An 18408-nucleotide genomic window follows, 5' to 3' on the forward strand; every position below is an offset into this window, starting at 1 on the left:
ATTCCTCCTTCTATCCAGCAGTCTGTTTAGTTGGCCACAAACTGGACCTGGGCTCCAGCCGGGAAAGCACTAACCAGTAGCCCCTGGAAAGCCGCAGGCTGGCCAGGAGCTCTGCTGCCTGCACAAAGAGGCAGCCCCATGGGCAAATGGAATAAAGCTCTCTCCCCTCAAGTCTGCTGGAAAGTGAACCAGCATGCTGGATCTGCCAGCTCAGAAGAGAGGCTCTGATAAGTAGAAAAGAGGCAAAGGGAGGGGCAGGTAGAAAAGAGGAAAAGGGAGAAGCAGTCTCATGGGCAAATGGAATAAAGCCCCTTTCCTGGGGCTCATAAGACAGTAAGGCCCCTGGATTCCAGGTGTGCAGACGTGCCTGTGGTTAGGTCCCACTGCAGGAGGTCCCAGCAGAACTAGTGTGGTCCCTGCTCCCACCCGAGCTGGAATCACACTCCCATGAACATTTTCACAGGGCCAGACCCTGGGCCATCTGAGAGGTCTGCACAACGCGGGCTGTGGGACAGCACCTGCTGCCTTAAAAGCAACTGCTGACAACAAAGATAATTTGGCTGGGCACAGGGGTGCATGACTGTAGTCCCAGCTACTTTGGAGGCTAAGGCCGGAGGATCACTTGAGCCCAGGGGTTCGAGGCTGCAGTGAGCGATGATCGCACCACTGCTCCAGCCTGGGTGACAGAGTGAGACCCTGCCTCAAAAAAATAAATAAACAATTTTTTTTAAAAAAAGATAACTTGGCTCATAGCCCTAATGCATGTCCCAGCAGCGACTGTCCAGCTGCACCAGGACCAAGCTATCTGGGGCAGGGAGGGGTGCAGGCCAGGCAGTGGACACAGAGAATGGGGTTTCTACAAACATGCCCTGCTCCTCGAGCCCCACCTATGGCAGCAATGCAGGATGAGGACAAAGGAAGAAGATTATGGGAGGAAAGACAGAGTCCTGGGTTGGAGTCAGCCCTGCTCCACCACCAGCTTCTTGTGGGGACTTGACCACTATGTGCCAGAACCATGCCCAGTCCTTCACATGCATTCTCTCATCAGATCTGTGAGCTAGGTGTCCCCTAATAATCCATGAGGCCAAGCAATTCACCCAAGGTGGCACAGCTAGTATGAAGTGCATACATCCTGCCTGAAGGAGCCAGAGCCGGGAGCCATGAGAACCTTTCTGGCTCTAAGGCGCCCTGATTCTGCAAACCCTGCCAGGGTCAGGATGCCAGGCATCACCCTGTCAACCTGCCCCTCTCCTCACTCCTCTCGACAGCACAACAGCCTCTGACGGTACTGCCTCCAAAACACACACCAAATCACCTCTTCAGCCCAGGCCCACCGCCTCCACTTCAGTCCAAGTCATCTTACCCCATTCCCAGGATGACCCCCACAGCCTCCCAGCTGGGCCCCTGTGTACACCTTCAACTCTTCCCTGTCCATTCCCCAACTCAGCAGCCATGGTAAAATATAAACTGGGTCACATCGCTTCCCACGTAAGACTCTCCAAAGGCTCCTGCCACCTCTAGAAAAAACTCCAAGCTCCTAACTCATGGCCTACAAGGACCTCTGTGACCTGCCTGACCAGCCCTTTCGTCGTCACCTTCCACCCCTCTCCACCTCACCCATCCTCAGCCACATGGCCTCCACGCTGTTTTGCTCACATGCTAAGCTCATTTCTGCTCAGCTTCCCTCTGCTGGGACCTCACTCGGCTGGCTCCTTTTACCATTTCAGCACGGTCCTCCCATCTCCTCCCCAGGCACTCTCATGTCAGCCTGCTTCATTTTCTTAGTCACTGCTTTACTTGTTCAGTGTCTGTCATTCTCTTTTAGCAGAATGAAAGCTCCATGGGGGTTATCTGCCCTGCTTACTGCTGCACCCCTAGTTAACAGCCTAAGGCACCCACAGTGGGTGCTCCGTACACACATGGCCGATACACAAATCCACAGGCCCACCTGGTTCCGGAAGGTCAAGGCCACCACACCACCAATGAGCTCCATGATGAGGCAGATCCCAAGGATGTACATGAACTGGAAAACAGAATTCAGAGACTCACCTGGAGAGGGGCAGAGGGCATGTGTGGGGTACAGGGGATGCACCATCTGCTCCAACAGCAAGCACAAGGAGAAGCGTCCCTAGGGGAGCTCCTATCAGCTCCCAGGCCTCTGCCCCTTCCTCCCCTGAGAACGTGGACGTGGACAGGCAGGCCCCAGGAAAATCTGTCTCTGGAGCCGGAGGGCGGCAGAGTGACTCAGCTGTCCCAGCCAGATCGTCACCTCCATTCGTCTTGGGGGTCTATGTGGAAGAGCACACCCTTCCCCCACCACCATAAGAGAGCTGGACCTCACTGCCACTGAGCCAGAGGGGCTGGGCCAGGCTTAATGGGCAGGCCGGGGCAGTATTTCCAGCTCCCCACAGAGAACCCTCAGATGTGACCTCCCAGATCCCCCAGAGTGGGTGAGGGGGATGGCTGAAGCTTAGAGGATATGCACCCCCACCTCTGCCCTTTACTAGAGAGCAGGCATTATCCAAACTGATTTCAGCAACTTCCAGCCTCAAGTAGCACCCAAACCCGGTTTAGAGCGGATTGCAGGGGCTTCCCATATAGGGGGAGACAATGTGGTCAAGAGACACACAAGTGCAGAGTGAATGGATCTGCCTACTCACTACCCCCAACTCTGGGGAGTCATCCCTCACCCCATAATAATGGGATGCAAATAGGATTGACTCCCCATGCCCCATCCCAGAATGGGCACATGGCCCAAGCCAGGCCCACCAGAGTCCTGGGACTTTGGCCAGAGCTGGTAGGAAAGACTCCCTGAAATCTAGAACCATAAGGACTCTGCTGGCCTGAGGCCAGCAGCGACCACCGCAAAGGGGGCAGCCCCGGCTGGGAAGGGCTGGGGAGATTGCCCAACCCTGCCCAGTGGCGCCATCTAAACCCCTGGACCCAGTGTGGGTTTGCTGGTTGCATGAGCTAATGACTCACCACCACCTCCTTTTTTTGTCTTTCCTTGCTCTCATTTGAGTGTGGTTTTTCCTACTCACAACTGAGCATCCAGATGAACACAGAGTTTAAGTAAGAGCAGTATTCCAATCAGCTTTAACATGCAGAAGGGGAGGTGGCCTGGGCACTCCTGGGCCAGTGTGATCAGATGGGCTGATCTAAGGAGCTCTCTAAAGGAGGTGGTTTGAGGCAGGGACCAAAGAAACTGAGCTGCCCAAGGGCACAGGGGCAGGCGCCGCAGCTCTCCTGGGGAGTCCCAGCTGAGGGGTGGTGTGGTCCACTCACTGCTTGGAGAAGGTACAGGTTGTCACGGAGGGACGCCAGCACACCAATGAAGGAGACCATGAACATGACGACGCCCAGGAGGATGAGGATGATGGCTGGAGCCAGGAAGGCACTTTCAAGGGTTTTATATTTCTGCCGCTCGACCTCTGCATAGATGCCCACAGATAGGACCAGGGCCCCGATCAGCTGCAGCAAGAAAACAGAGAGTGAGAGAGAGACTAAGGTCACTTGATTTTCCAAAGCAAACAGTCATCTGGGGCTGTGGTACCTGCTGTGTGGGAGGCTTGCCCCAGGTTACGGCACATAAAGGGTCCTGTTAGTGGCTGAACTGTTTCCCCAAAATTCCTCTATTGAAATCCTAACCCCCGGTACCTCGAAATGTGACTATATTTGGAGACAGGGTCCTTAAAGAACTAATTAAAGTTAAAATGAGGTCACTAAGGTGGCCCTAATCCAATATGACTGGTGTCCTTATAAGGGGAAGAGATTATGATACAGACATGCACAGAGGGAAGACCGTGTGAACACGCAGGGAGAAGGCAGCATCTACAAGTCAGAGACAAGCCTCAGAAGAAATCAAACCTGCAGGCCAGGCACGGTGGGTCATGCCTGTAATCCCAGCACTTTGGGAGGCCAAGGCGGGCAGATCATGAGGTCAGGAGATCGAGACCATCCTGGCTAACACAGTGAAACCCCATCTCTACTAAAAATACAAAAAATTAGCCGGGCGTAGTGGCAGGTTCCTGTAGTCCCAGCTACTCGGGAGGCTGAGGCAGGAGAATGGCGTGAACCCAAAAGGTGGAGCTTGCAGTGAGCCGAGATTGTGCCACTGCACTCCAGCCTGGGTGACAGAGTCAGAGTCCATCTCAAAAACAAAAAACAAACAAACAAACAAAAACCCTGCCACCTTGATCTTGGACTTCTAACCTCCAGAACTGTGAGAAAATAAATGTCTGTTGTTTAAGTCATTCAGTCTGGTACTTGATGTTATGGCAGCCCTAGCAGACTAATACAGACCCAATCTGGAGATGCCACTTTAGAGGAGAGTACAGATGGGTTAGGGGAAATGCCACTGGCTGGAGGGTCAGAGAACATGGGTTCGAGCCCCAGCTCTGCTACTTGCTAACCCTGGCCTTGGACAGGCATTTCCATGTGATTCTGTGTTCTCATCTGAAAGACAGGCATGAAGACATTCATTTCTGCACTGCTCACACCATGGCTTTCGTGAGAGAATGAACGTGGAAACACTACAGACCTGGAAGTGTGAGGCCGCCGTGACCTGTATTAAACAGGCAGGTCACTCAAAAAACATTCCAGAAGTGCTCAGGGTGACAGACATTTCACACAGTACCATAACACAGAATTTACTTTCAGGATGACCACAGAGAAGGCCAAAGGTTGAAGCAGGAAGAATTTTGAGGGAATTCGCAAGTAGAATCCCTCACTCTCAACTTTTCTAAGAGTGGACATGCTGTTACAGAACACCCTGTAACTTTCCACCAGGAAAACCCAGGCTTCTTGTTGCTTGTCAACTGCCATGTGTGCTCACCCCAGGGCCTTTGCACAGACAGTTCTGACGGCCTGGAATGCTCTTCCCCTGACACCTGCATGGCTCACTCCCCCACCTCCTTCTCTTCTTTGCTCAGTTACCACCTGCAAACGGGGGCCCTTCAGGGCCACTTTATTTACAAATGGGAAGTTCCTCCCCGTGAAACTCCTGATCTCGTTTCTCTTTTTTATTTTCTCCTTAGAACTTACCCATATTTAACATACTACACTATTTCTGGTTGGTTTTTTTATGTTTTTGTTTTTTTTTTTAAATTTGTCTTCCTCACTAGAACATAAGCTCCAGGAGGGGTTTTTCAATTGCTTCGGACATCCCCAGCACCTAGACATTCTGACACTGAGGAAGTAGAATCAGCATTTATGATCAACATCTGCTGAATGAACAAGATCTGGGCTTTCCAACAGACCCTCTGAATTCAAGTCAGGCACTGTCTACCCAGTCCCCTGACTGTCCAAGGATTCTGACTTTCTGGGCCACATATTCCAAAGGGCAAGGACAAGTCATCAGATAACTGGACTTCTCCACTAAGCTGAAGGCAGCATGGGAGAGTAAGTGACATGGTGCTGTCAGCTAGGGTCCAAGGAAAGGAAGGGATGATACAGACAGATGTTGGTGGGAAGTGACATGAGCATAGCCATCCCAGTGTCACCATGCAGAACACCGAGGAGGCTGCCCCTCCAGCCACTCACAGGGCTGCCTGAGCCTTAAACTGACTTCATGGGTCTCCTTACTGATCATCATGTCCTCAAGTAGATGTCCATGACCTCCTTCTAAAGAGAGCTAAATCCTGAGTAAAGGGAAGTGACTGCTTCCTCGTAAGCTTTGATGCCTGACAGGGAAGCCAGAAGTCAAACAAGCAGACAGAGCTTATGCAGAAACACAGGATAACAGAGGATTACCAGGAAACCATCTCATTTGGATCCAGTACGCTGCTATGTTTCAAGGCTAAGTGCCATTCCCCTTGGCTTGAAAATTAATCCAGGATTAGTGAGACCCTTCCCCCAGTCTAGAAGGATGCCTTTCCAACACATGGGCCAGGAGGGACTCAAGACACTGACAAGCTCGGCCACCAGCCACTTACTAACAAGTTGGCCTTAGAAGGCAGGACACACACACACACACACACACACACATACACACATACTCACCCTCTACAGGAAAATGGAGACCATGAAAATATTTACTTTTGGTAAAGAAAGGTAAACCAGAGACTATCCGGTCAGTCATACTCCAAAACTCAGAACATGGAGAAATCACTGTTCGAGGGCAGCCTAAGTACCCCAGGTCCTCGGAGAGCAATGGTGAGCAGCCATTAAAAAGCCAAGTCCAGATTGGGCACGGTGGCTCATGCCTGTAATCCCAGCACTTTGGGAGGCTGAGGTAGGCAGATCACCTGAGATTAAGAGTTCGAGAGCAGTCTGGCCACCATGGCGAAACCCCATCTCTACTAAAAATACAAAAATTAGCCGAGCATGGTGGCACGTGCCTGTAATCCCACCTACTCAGGAGGCTAAGGCAGGAGAATCGCCTGAACCAGCGAGGTGGAAGTTGCAGTGAGCCAAGATTGCGCCACTGCACTCTAGCCTGGGTGACAGAGCAAGACTCCGTCTCGAGAAAGAAGAAGAAAAGAAAAAAAAAAAAAAAAAAGGCCAATCCCCCTCCTCAGTGACTCCACCTGTGAGGAATCACTCACTAAACTCAACCTGGACAAATAAAAGAGCCCTGAGGCTCATCCACCTCAAAGCAGAGAATCATGGTTAAATAAGAACCCCATAGAGCATGGAAGTTTTCAGAGCCCAGGCATGGAGTAAATAAAATATTCAAGGACTCGGGTACTTGAGGGTGGCAGAGGTAGGGTTTTATCTTCCATTTTGATAAAAAGCATAATTCTCACCCTGTCGTGGAACCAACACAACTATTATATCTTAACATTTTCAGAACTGGCCCAATATACTTTTGGAAGTTCTATGTTCCCTGTTGTAAAAAAAAAAAAATCCTTTTCTTCCTTGGCAGGATGGGGACAGCTGACATCCTTCCCCGTTCCCCTGCCCCCAGCCTGTTCCCATTCCTCCTTCCTGCCTGAGGCTGTGCTTCTGAGTGAAGGTACTCTGCTTTGGAAACCATCCCCCAAGTACCGGAGCTGCCACTGGCCCCAATGCTGAGCAGAACTGACCCCAACCCGCTCCATAAAGGCAGTCAGTGGCTTCTTCTATTTTTACAAGCTCCCCAGAGCCCTGGGACCCACTCCAGAACACCCTTGCCAGCAGAAAACAAAACTTCCCTTGCTCTGATCTCACTCTCTGCTGTTATAAAGCATTGCCATTTCCTTGCTAGTTAGCCTTGAGACATTTCCAGACCATAAACCCCATGGGAAAAGCTCCCAAAGCAAATGTAAACCAAGGACTCCCTCAAGCCATCCTAGGCCCTATTTCTCCTGGTCTAGCAGAAGGAGCTGCCATCCCAACCCTCCCAGCAGCCTGGCAGGCAACTCCCAGGCAGCTCCTCATACAGCACAGGCCTCTCTGGCCTCCCCATTCAAGTGCCCCCAAGAGCAGCAGGCATGGGGAGAGGCCGGCATAAACCTTCCCAGGAACTTTGAAATTTCCAAATGATATTTACATCTCTGATGACATCAGTTTATCCATCTGAGGATAAAATTATCTGTCAATGCCAGCATGCAATCCCATCCGCTCCACTCTGCTAATTATAGCCTTCCACTAGGCAGCCGGCCACTCAGCTCTAGCACAGGAAGCAAATGGCCCATCTGTCAAGCAGGATGGCCTCAGCTAAACAGGGCTGGGGGTGGGGGGCACACGGCCATGCCCATTTAGGGCCAAAGAGGGAAAATGCGAGCTGCTGGCAGCCCACAGCCAAGCCCAAAAGCCCAGGCTTTGTGAACCACATGGCATCTTCAACAGGCTGCAGAGGAGCCCTGTGGCCCCACATGAACCAGGCCTGAAGGTCCCCTCTGAGCCCTGCATCCTGGAACCCTGCTTCCTCCTGTGCAGGGAGAGGCCCAGCTCCAGGCAGCTGCTGGGAAGCAGGAGACTCTGTGAGGCATTCCAGCACCTGTGCCTCCTGAAGGAAGCATCTGGTCACCCGTCCTGGCTGGCTCACCACAGCTGGGGCAAATCTGTGCTTAATGAGGACCTGCAAGGCCCATTTTCAGCCCCAAAAGGCAAACGCTAGGCTCTATTGTGTTCCAGGCCCTGTATTACTCTCTGTAGGCTCACAAGGGGCCAGAAGACTATTGAGAAGGGAGGGTAAGAGAGGCTGGAACTGATGGTCCCATGGATGGAATTTAGGGAGCTTTCAAACTGGAGATGGAGAAAAATCCACATCTTTACTTTTGTTTACCTCTAACTGAAATATCCCTTCCATGTGGGATGTGGCAACAAACTGAAGTAATATTAACAGCACCTGCAATTTTGTCAGCAGTAGAAATCTCATATCTTAAAATGTCATTTACATTCCTCATTACTTCAAACTTACGATAGTATTCGACTCACTGCTAGATCTTGTGAGTGAATGCACTGATAAAGTTGCACATTATTACATCAAAAATTTGGTTGTATAAAATGTTAATAATTGTATCCTACTATAATTGGTTTCTTTTGTAACCGTGTGTATTTCATTTTATGCATTTAAGTATCTTGTCCTGAAAAAGGATCGATCCACAGGCTTCCCCAGAGAACCAAAGGGTCCCTGGCACACAAAAAGTAAGAACCCCTGGTTTACAGGAAGCAAATATCATTCCTGCCAGGAGAGATGAAGAGGGCTCTAGGAATTTGAATGAAAGGGACAGGGAAGAGGGAGAGTGCGGGACTTCAGGATGAGCCCCCTGTCGGAGCCTGCAGTTCCTGGAAGGCCCTGAGAACCACTTCATTCTGCAACCGTCTCATGGAGCAATCGAGGTCCAGGGCTCCATGTTGGGCCAAAACAAAGCGCTTTTCAGACTTTCTAGCTTGAAAGGGGGTGGGGAAGAGCTACACTCCAAGGCTTGAGAGAGGTTTTGAATAAAGTGAGACTAGCAGGGCCCCCTCCTCCTGCCCAGAGAAACCCTGCACCTCCCTTCCTGAGGCCCTCTGCCCCGAGGCCCGTCCTGCCTGGCCCCGGGCCAAGCCCACCCTGCAGACAGTCGTCTGCTCTGCACACTGCTGCCCCAGCTTCCCCTGTCCCAGAGCAGGGTGCGGGCGGGAGCAGCAGAGGCAACAGAGGAGGCAGGAGTTCTGGGCCTCCATGGGTGAGCTCAGTACCCTTGGCCGTGTCACTCCCGCTTGTGGGCCTCATTTTTCACCTGTAAAACAGTAAAGCCTATTGGCTCTTATAGTGATTATGCTGTGCCACTATCCTGTCAGGGGTCATACCTGCATCATCTCATTTCCTTTCATCAACATACCCCCTCAAACACCCAAGAAACGACTAATCTCGTTTCACAGACTAGGCCCAAAGAGACTAAGCAGCACAGAACCCATGAGAGAGTCAGGATTCACAACCAAAACTCATCTGCCTGGCCAGCCACTAAGGCTACCAAACGGGCCTTTTGTGAAGAACTGGGGGGAAAGAGGTGGAAACACCTTTGCAAAATACAAAGCCGACAATAGCAGAGCAGCAGTGCTGAAAGAACTTCCTAGATGATGCCAACACCTAGTGTGGTATCCACGAGCCACGTGTGGCTAGCAAGCTCTTGAAACGGGGCCCTGGTGCCTGAGGAACTGAACTTTCCATGTTATTTTGCTTTAAGTTAAATTCAACCACAGGTAGCAGCTGGTGGCCACATTTTGGACAGCACAAGTCTAGAGCGTCTCTCACTGGTGCTGCCCCTCACCACTCCTTCAAGGTTCCTTCCTGAAGGTAGACTCCATCCTTATAAAAAAAGGTGGCCAGGTGCGGTGGCTCACGTCTGTAATCCCAGCACTTTGGGAGGCCGAGGCAGGTGGATCACAAGGTCAGGAGTTCGAGACCAGCCTGCCCAATGTGGTGAAACCCCACCTCTACTAAAAATACAAAAATTAGCTGGGCGTGGTGGCGCACACCTGTAGTCCCAGCTACTTGGGAGGCTGAGGCAGGAGAAGCACTTGAACCCGGGAGGCGTTGGTTGCAGTGAGCCAAGATCGCGCCACTGCACTCCAGCCTAGCGACGGAGTGACACTCTGTCTCAAAGAAAAAGAAAAAGGCACATGCTTCAACCCTCCTGCCACAAGCTACGGAAGGCTCAGCAAGTGTTCACCAACTTACTCAGGAGAAAACAGTCTTCTCTCCTACATCGCCAGGGCAGCTGGGTTCCTGCCTTCCCACTCCCCTTTCCTGTAAGGAAAGCAAAACAGACCAAGGATAGGAGGTCCTGGCAGTGCCCCCAATCCAAACTGCTATAGGGCCCATTCTGTCTCCCCTAGGGAGCACCAGCCCCACCTCCAGGACCACCAGGCCGTACTCTAAGCTCTGGGGACACTGAACCTCCATCCCACTGACCTGGCCCTACTTATGCTTGAGGAACGGGGCTCCCCCACAACCCCAAATCAAAGCCAGCTCTTGAGAAAGCAGCAGAGGCTGCCTCCCGCCACCAGCAAAGACGCATTCACTTGTCTTTGTCACTTGTACTTTGCTGTCAATCCTGCCTTGACTCTGGACAGGACTTCTTCCTTCATAAAAACTGGACATCAAGTACAGAGAACCCAGTTAATTGTAATCCTTGGTCCCTGACATTCTCTGACACAGCCTCTTTTGTTACTCTTTTTTTTTTTTTTTTTTTGAGACCCTTTGAGACAGGGTCTGGAGTGCAGTGGCGTGATCATAGCTCACTGCAGCCTCGATCTCCTGAGCTCAAGCGATCCTCCCATCTCAGCCTCCCAAAGTGCTGGGATTACAAGTGTGAACCACCATGCCCAACTTTGTTTGTTACTTTTGTTAATGTCAGAGCACCATTGATCAAACCAGTCCTTCTGTCCCCACTGATCTGCTATGACCCCACTGTCATACTCTAAGGTTTTCCATAAGCCTGGGGCTGTTTCTGGCTATCTCCTCCATTGGTTGTTCTGTCTGTTTCTAAACAAACCTCCTTATTGTAATAACTTCAGTTTTACAACACATCATGCCATCTGGTAGGCCAAGTCTCTTCTTCCTGTCTTCTTCAGAAGTGTCCTAGATATTCTTAGATCTCGAATCTTCCATACACATTTTAGAATCATCTTCTCAAGTCTCAGGAAAAAAATCAACTGAACTGAACTTTGATTGGAACCACAATGAATCTATAGATCCGTTTGGGGAGAAATGGCATTTCTACTCTAGCAGGTCTTCCTGCTCCTAAATGGAATAAATAGTAAATAAATATTTATTATTTGTAAATTATCCCTTTATTAATATTAATAAATAATAATCCCTTCTTATTTTATGTCTTCTTTAAACAATTATGGCTTCTTTAACAACAGTTCTCATTGCCTCCCTCAAGCTTTCCATGGTGTCTGAGCAGAGCTGGAGAAAGACATCTAAAGTCTTGGGTTCATCAGTTCAAAGGTGACAAACATGGCCTTTGGAAAACAAACCTCTCTAGGAAGCAAAGTGGGCACACCAGTCTGTTTTGCTACCCCTCCTGTTGGCAATAGTTGCAGAAATTTGATTTAAGACTCCCACAGGCACACAGCACATTCCAGGCTGTGAAGGAGCTATGCTGGGAGTTTTGCAAACCCCAGTTATTCAATCCAGCCAGGGCAGAGAGTGGAATTTCTCATCGAGGACAACCACAAATGAATGAAGTACAGGGTGGGAGTGGGGGTGGCATGCCTTGGGCTGTTTGGGGGAAGAGTTTGGGGACAGGCAGGTAGAAGCGGTAGAACAAATAAGTGACCAAGGCATTCTGAGACAAGATGCAGAGCAATTACTTCCTCCTGGGGAAACCAGAGAAGGACTCTGAAGGATGCACGGAGTTTGACTTCACGCAACTGGACCCTCCCTGAACACAGGGACTGGCCTAATATATCTGCTGGAAGAATAAATCTGAGAAATGGTTTATGGCTTCAGACGCCTGTAAGCCCAAAGAAGGAACTCTGCGATGATCCCAGTCTGGAACAGAGCCTTCCAAGGCTTAAGGATAAGAATGACTCATGGTTAATCGGAGAACCACAGAAACAGCCATGGGAAGGAGAGTCAAGAGAGACTTCATCTCCACCCAATACCCTCCTCGCCTTGCTTTTCTTTCTCCCTCACTCTCCAGACCTCTCTGTCTCTCTCTCCCCACCTTCCATGTGTCTGAACCAAGAGAGTCAGAGCCTGCCTCCCAGGGCTGTGTCCCCAGCGTACATGGGAAATGGTGTCTGGTGATTTTGTTCACAGATCTCAGCCCCGGGTGGACCTCCGGCCAGGCCCCCGCAGACCCAGCTGACTGAGTAGCTAGAGGTCAATCAGAGCAGAAGACAGTGCTCCCGGATGCACCCTGGACGTCTGGCCCTGGTGGCGAGACAGGAAGCCCCAGCTCAGGCCACTGCTGGCAGCATCCTCTGTCTGGGGTTGGAGCTCCAGCTGAGGGGTAGGAATGGGGAATGGAGGCTGGAAGTCTGGGTATGGGCTTAGGGAGCCCAGGAATGAAGAGCTGGGTGGGGTGGGGTGGGGTGGGGCTTGCCTCCTCCCAGGGTAACCGCTCACGGGTATATTCCTGTGTCAAAGCATTGCTGGTCACCCCTCCTCCTCCTTCTGGCCAGGACCGTGTCCCTCTGCAGCCCACAGCACCCAATCAGCTAAGCCTCCACCACTCATAACTGTAGGCCGCCGCCAGCAGGAGTGAGTAAGATGGCCCAGGTCTCCCTTCTCTCAGACCCTTTGAAAGGAGACACGGGCTCACAGAGATGACAGGAGGCCTTTGTCCTATACAACAGCCTCCAGTCCAAGGTCCTGGCAGCCTTTCGGAGCCCACCCTGTCTGGGAACTGCTCCATGCATCCCCTGTTCCTCCACTGACCTAGGGTCTTCCCTAGAGACTGCCTGAAAGTTATCCTCATGGGGCCCGACGTGAGGGCAACAGGAGTTCCAGGGAAGGGGTCTGGGAGTGCCCTGTGGTCTCACTCTCCTGACCCCTCTGGGCTGCCGAGACGAGAAGCCACCATGAGGGAGAGCCATCTGAAAAGGAGCAGGCGGTGGGGAGAACAGGCGTGGGGAGGAGGTGGGCGGAGATGAAGGGAACTCCAACAGCAGGAGCCAAGGATGTGAGGCTCAGTCAGAATTGCCGGCTCCCGGGAGACACCTGGCTGAGTCGGGCATATATAAACTATCTCTACACAACTTGGGCAGTGCTAAGGCTTATGATTATTTCATGGATCTTGTTTTTAATGTCAGATGTAGTTCTCTATATAAAAAAGAAATGCATCAAATTGCTTTTTACATATGTGGCCCTTGGTTTATTCTTTCCCCCTTTGCATGGAATCCCACATCTGAACTGTACCCTTTGCCCCTGAACTATGGATAGAAGGCAGAGGCGGCAATCAGATCTCAAGTGTCTGGAATGCACAGGGCCTTAATGAAGACATAGGGCCCCAGTTCAAGGGCTCATGTCTCCAAAGAGGACAAAGGGGAAAGGAAAGGAGCACTGGGCAGCTGGTCACATGGGCACCCTAGGCTCCAATCCCAGCTCTGCTACCAACTCTTTGTGACCTTGGGGAAGTCCCTTACCTTTTCTGAGCCTCAGCTTCCCAGTTGGCATGACAACCCCCAGGGTTGCTCCACTGCTCCGGGAGTCCATGGAAACTCCCCTCAAATCCTGGCAAATAAGCAGACTGTGGGCGGCCTGTCTCCTCCTCTCGCCCCACACACTGCTCTGACTCCGTCCCCACGGGCTACCCTCTGCTCTCCCACCTAGCCCAAGGATGTCACATTTCTGCAAGGGTAAAACCCTAAAGCAGACAGCAATGCCTTCCCTCCCCAGCCTGATGAAGGCACACACCTCCAGCACTGCCTCCCATAGCAGCCTCGGAAAGGACATGGTTTCCTGGAAATAATAAAGCCAAAAGGGGCTCATACCCATCTTCCAAGCTCAGCTCAAAGCCCTCCTCCCATTGCTTGAGCCCAGGAGATCACGGCTGTAGCAAACCATGATCGTGCCACTGCACTCCAGCCTGCGTGACAGAGCAAGATTCTGTCTAAAAACAAGAAAATGCCCTCCTCCCCTGGGAAGCCTTCTTGGATCACCCCTGCTACAGGGATATCTCTCCACTTCTGAATATCTATAAAACCAACAATGGGAAGCCCTTGCTGGTAGTGACATTGACAGCATTAACTATGCTCTTTGGACAGAGAATTCCAGGTATTTCTTATGGACAGCATGCAGGACATGGTGGCAAGATCCAGCAACACACACAACTTTGCCCTCAACAACTTCACAGTCTGCACGTACTATGCAAATGCATTAGGATGTCCCAGAAGTTCACAGAAGTTTGGTGGCTTAGTTACCAGACCACACTCTCCTCATGGAACCCAGACAGAAAGTGGTTAGGGCCCAAGCCTGTTCACAATGGCCAAGTAAACCACAATGTCCTGAAGCCAGATGCCACGCGAAAGCTCCTGGCACCCAGCAGGCACTTAGTAAATGTTACTTCTTCCCCAGTAACCATGTAGTGCTGTTGTAATGCTGACATTTCAAAACCCAAGTCAGAAGCCAGAAACCATTTCCCCTTCAGACCCTCTTTGGTCCAGGGTTAATTCCAGGGAGGGAGGAGTCCCTATTCTGAATTCCAAGGCAGCACTCACTGATTCCACATACATTAAGCACCTCTTATGTAGCAGACATTGGGAATAAGCAGATGAGTTCCTGTCCTCAAGAAGCTCTGTCTGGTGAGAGACCTACCAGCACATCAACACATGTGGGAGTCATCAAAACCCTGAGGTAGATGGGATCATGTGTGCAAAGGCGCCGGAGAGAAGGAGACACTAAATGAGAAAGGCAAGATCAGGGAAGGCTTCCTGGAGGAGGTCATGTTTGAACTGAGTCCATTTAATGGACAAGCAGGAATTCCTAAGGTGGACAAGGGGGTTAAGGAGTTCCAGATGCCCATGAAGGTACCACAGGAACAGCAGGTCAGGTCAGCAGAGCTGGAATCAAGGACAGGCAGAGGACGAGGGAAGGGGAGGCAGACAGGGAGGTTCACAGAAGCCACAGCACCAAGGCCAGGTCTCACGGGTTAAGCCAAGAAGTCCATTTATTCATATGACATCTATTGACTGAGTGGTTGTTGCACACCACGCATTATTTAAAGCCAATGGGTCTCAAAGTTTTTGACCTGAAAACTCCTTTTCATTCTTAAAAATGTTTGAAGATCTGGAGCTTTTGTTTATGATGATATCCATCAATTATTTACCATAAATTAAAACTAAGACTTATTTTAAATATTTATTAGCTCATTTAGAAATAACAAGAGACAGCTCGGAGCAGTGGCTCATGCCTGTAATCCCAGTACTTTGGGAGGCAGAGGTGGAAGGTTCACTTGAGTCCAGAAGTTCAAGACCAACCTGGGCAACACAGGGAGACCTCATCCCTACAAAAAGTAAGAATTAGCCAGGTGTGGTGGCACGGCTCTGTGATCCCAGCTACTTGGGAGGCTGAGGTGGGAGGATGGCCTGAGCTCAGGTCAAGACTGCAGTGAGCCGTGATTGCAACACTGCACTCCAGCCTGGGTACTAGAGTCAAAAGAGGGGAGGGGAGGGGAGAGGAGGGGAGGGGAGGAAAGAAGGGAGGGGAGGGAGAGAAGGGAGAGGGAGAGAGACAGAGAAAAAAAGAAAGAAATATTGATTTATATGTTAAATAGCATTTTTTTAATTTAAAAAATCCCCCCAAAAAAACACACAAAAACTGAGTGAGCAGAGTGGCATGGGCTCTGCATGTTTGTAAATGTTAACGTCTGGCTGCTGAGAAGGCAGCTGGATTCTCAGATCTGCTCCTCATCGGCTCCATTGCCACATCAAGTGTTCAGGTGCCTCTGGGACGCTCCATCACATGCTCCCGAGAGAGTGACAATAGGAGTCTTAGTATTACTATGAAAGTGGTTCTAGATGCAAGAGCACCTGACAGTGGAACCCAGAGGTCCCTAGACCCACTTTGGGAGCTACTATTTTAAGAACTGGATGTGCAACGAGAGCAATGAAAGAAAACCACAAAAATCCCAGCTTTGGTGGAGCTCACATTCTACTTGGGGAGAGGCAAATATGTAAGAATAATATCTACTATGCTATGGTTATAAGTGCTACCAAGAAAGATAAAACGGGGAAGAAGGCTAGGGAAGCTGGGGAAAGTGGCCATCAGTGTGGCCAGGGAAGGTGACATTTGAGAAAAGACTTGGAGCAGAGGAGGCACCAAGCCACACGGATATGTGAATGAGCATCCAAGCAGGCACCATGGCCTTGGGATGTGCCTGTGTTTTCAAGAAACAGCAAGGGGGATGGGGCTGCTGGAGAGGGAGCATCTAGGAGATGAGGCAGTGGGCTGATCAGGAAGGAACTCTGAGGCCACTGAGAAGACTGACTTTTGCTCTGAGTGGGTGGGAGGCACTGAAAGTTTGCAGAGAAGTGCTCTGTTGCAACTGTGATCTTGTTTTATTTTAAATAATTGAGACGGGGGTCTTGCTATGTTGCCCAGGCTGGTCTCGAACTCCTGGGCTCAAGCAATCCTCCCGCCTTAGCCTCCCAAGTAGTGCTTGCCACCACGCCTGGCTGTGATCTTTAAATGAGTTGCTTGGACTGCTATGCCAAGGGACTGGGAGATGGAGGTGGGATGGGCCGGTCAGGGAGCTACTGTGGTGACCAATGTGAGGTGACAGTGGCCTGGACCACAGTGGGCATGTGAAGGGTGTCCAGAAGCAGGCAGTGTATTTTCAGGCTGGAATAGGGAAATAATTGAAATAATTTAAGCAGGGGAGTCTCATATTCAGATTAACTTTTAAAAGTTCTTTCACCAGAGTGTTTCACATCAGCCTATGTGTTCATCATGATGGGGAAAGGTGCCATTGCAATGGAGAGGGCTGGTCAAGTTCAGGATGGCCAACCATGGTGTGTGCTATCTGGCTTAGTATTACTACGAAAGTGGGGAAAGTGGCCATCAGTGTGGCCACACACCCCTAATGGGATATTCCGTACTTCCCGCTGCACCCCCTGTGAAATGCTCCTGCAGGAAATGTGTGGCATGACCTAATCATGAGGAAGCTGTGAAGCTCTGAAGCAAATCCAGACATTCCACAGATCAAGTGGCCTGGAGGCGTCAAAAGACTCAAAAGAAGCAAAGATAGTCTAGGCTGGGGGAGATTAAAGAGATATAGAGCCAGAAGTAATGTACAAACCTTGGTTGGATCCTGGATTGGGTAAAATATGAGCCACAAAGGACATCTGGGGAATGAGGTGCTTTCCAACACCATCAGCCAGTTCTGATTCTCTTGAGAGACCAGCTGGGTGTCATACAATGTAATTCAATTCTGACACCATTTACCTGGAGTTAGCATCAGATACCACAGGTTAACGTGCTCAAGCCCACGAGATTAGGCTGGGCATGGTGGCTCATGCCTGCAATCCTAGCACTCTGGGAGGCCAAGGTGGACAGATTGCTTGAGCTCAGGAGTTTGAGACCAGCCTAGGCAACATGGCGAAACCTCATCTCTACAAAAAAATACAAAAATTAGCTGAACGTGGTGGCGTGCACCTGTAGTCCCAGCTATTTAAAAAAATATAGTATTATTAAAAGTAATGGCAAAAACTGCAATTACTTTTGCACCAACCTAATACTTGGGAGGCTAAGGTGGGAGGATTGCTTGAGCCTGGGAGGTAGAGGTTGAAGTGAGACAAGACCAAGCCACTGCACTCCGGCCAGCCTGGGCGACAGAGTGAGACTCCGACGCAAAAAAAAAGTCTACAAGATTGCCTGACCTTCAGATGCCAATCACAACTCCAGGACTCAAAGTCTGGCTGTAAGTCAGGGGTTCCCACAACCCCTTCCCCAAGTTTGATAATTTGCACGAATGGCTCACAGAACTCAGGGTTACTTGTATTAACCAGTTTATTACAAATAATACAACTCAGGAACAGCCAGAAGGAGATGCACTGGGCAAGGTGGGCAGGGAGCTCCCAGGCCCACTCTGGGCCCACGCCCACCCCTCAACACCTCAGTGAGTTCCCAAACCCAGAAGCTCATCTAATCTCATTGTTCAAGAGTTTTTCTCTTCTACTGGTTGAGAGTTGGAAAAAAAAAAAAAAGTTTTACATAGAGCCCAATCTCCAGCTCCCATCCCCCACCACCCACACCCTTTCTGTCCAGCCTATGGGAGAGGCTGAACTGTCCAGCCCTCTAATTATTTGGTGTTTCTGGTGATTCGCCCCATCCTAAGGCCGACTAGGGCCTTACCCTAAGTCGTTTCATCAGCGTAAACTCAGGTGTGACGAAATGGGCTCACTATTAATAACGAAAGGCATTCTTATCAGGAAATTCCAAAGGTTTTAAGAGCTCTCAGCAGGAACTGGGGACAAAGAACAAACATATTTCTTACAACACAGGAATGTCATAAGAAATGTGGCCTGTATGTAGGACTGAAAAGT

General features: G+C 50.4%; 1 protein-coding gene across 2 annotated transcripts in view; it reads right to left on the minus strand.

Annotated features, from left to right (window-relative positions):
• Positions 1 to 18408, minus strand: part of TSPAN15 (tetraspanin 15) — a 55086-nt gene that overhangs the window by 19104 nt on the left and 17574 nt on the right. The window contains 2 exon segments of one of the 2 annotated variants that reach the window (NM_001266979.1): positions 1949 to 2023; positions 3286 to 3471. The exons of the other annotated variant lie outside the window; for it this stretch is intronic. Coding sequence (NP_001253908.1) covers positions 1949 to 2023; positions 3286 to 3471 — 261 coding nt within the window. 2 annotated transcript variants of the gene reach the window in all.

The sequence above is a fragment of the Macaca mulatta genome, chromosome 9 (genome assembly GCF_049350105.2).
Source record: "Macaca mulatta isolate MMU2019108-1 chromosome 9, T2T-MMU8v2.0, whole genome shotgun sequence".
In the NCBI taxonomy this organism is placed as follows: Eukaryota; Metazoa; Chordata; class Mammalia; order Primates; family Cercopithecidae; genus Macaca; species Macaca mulatta.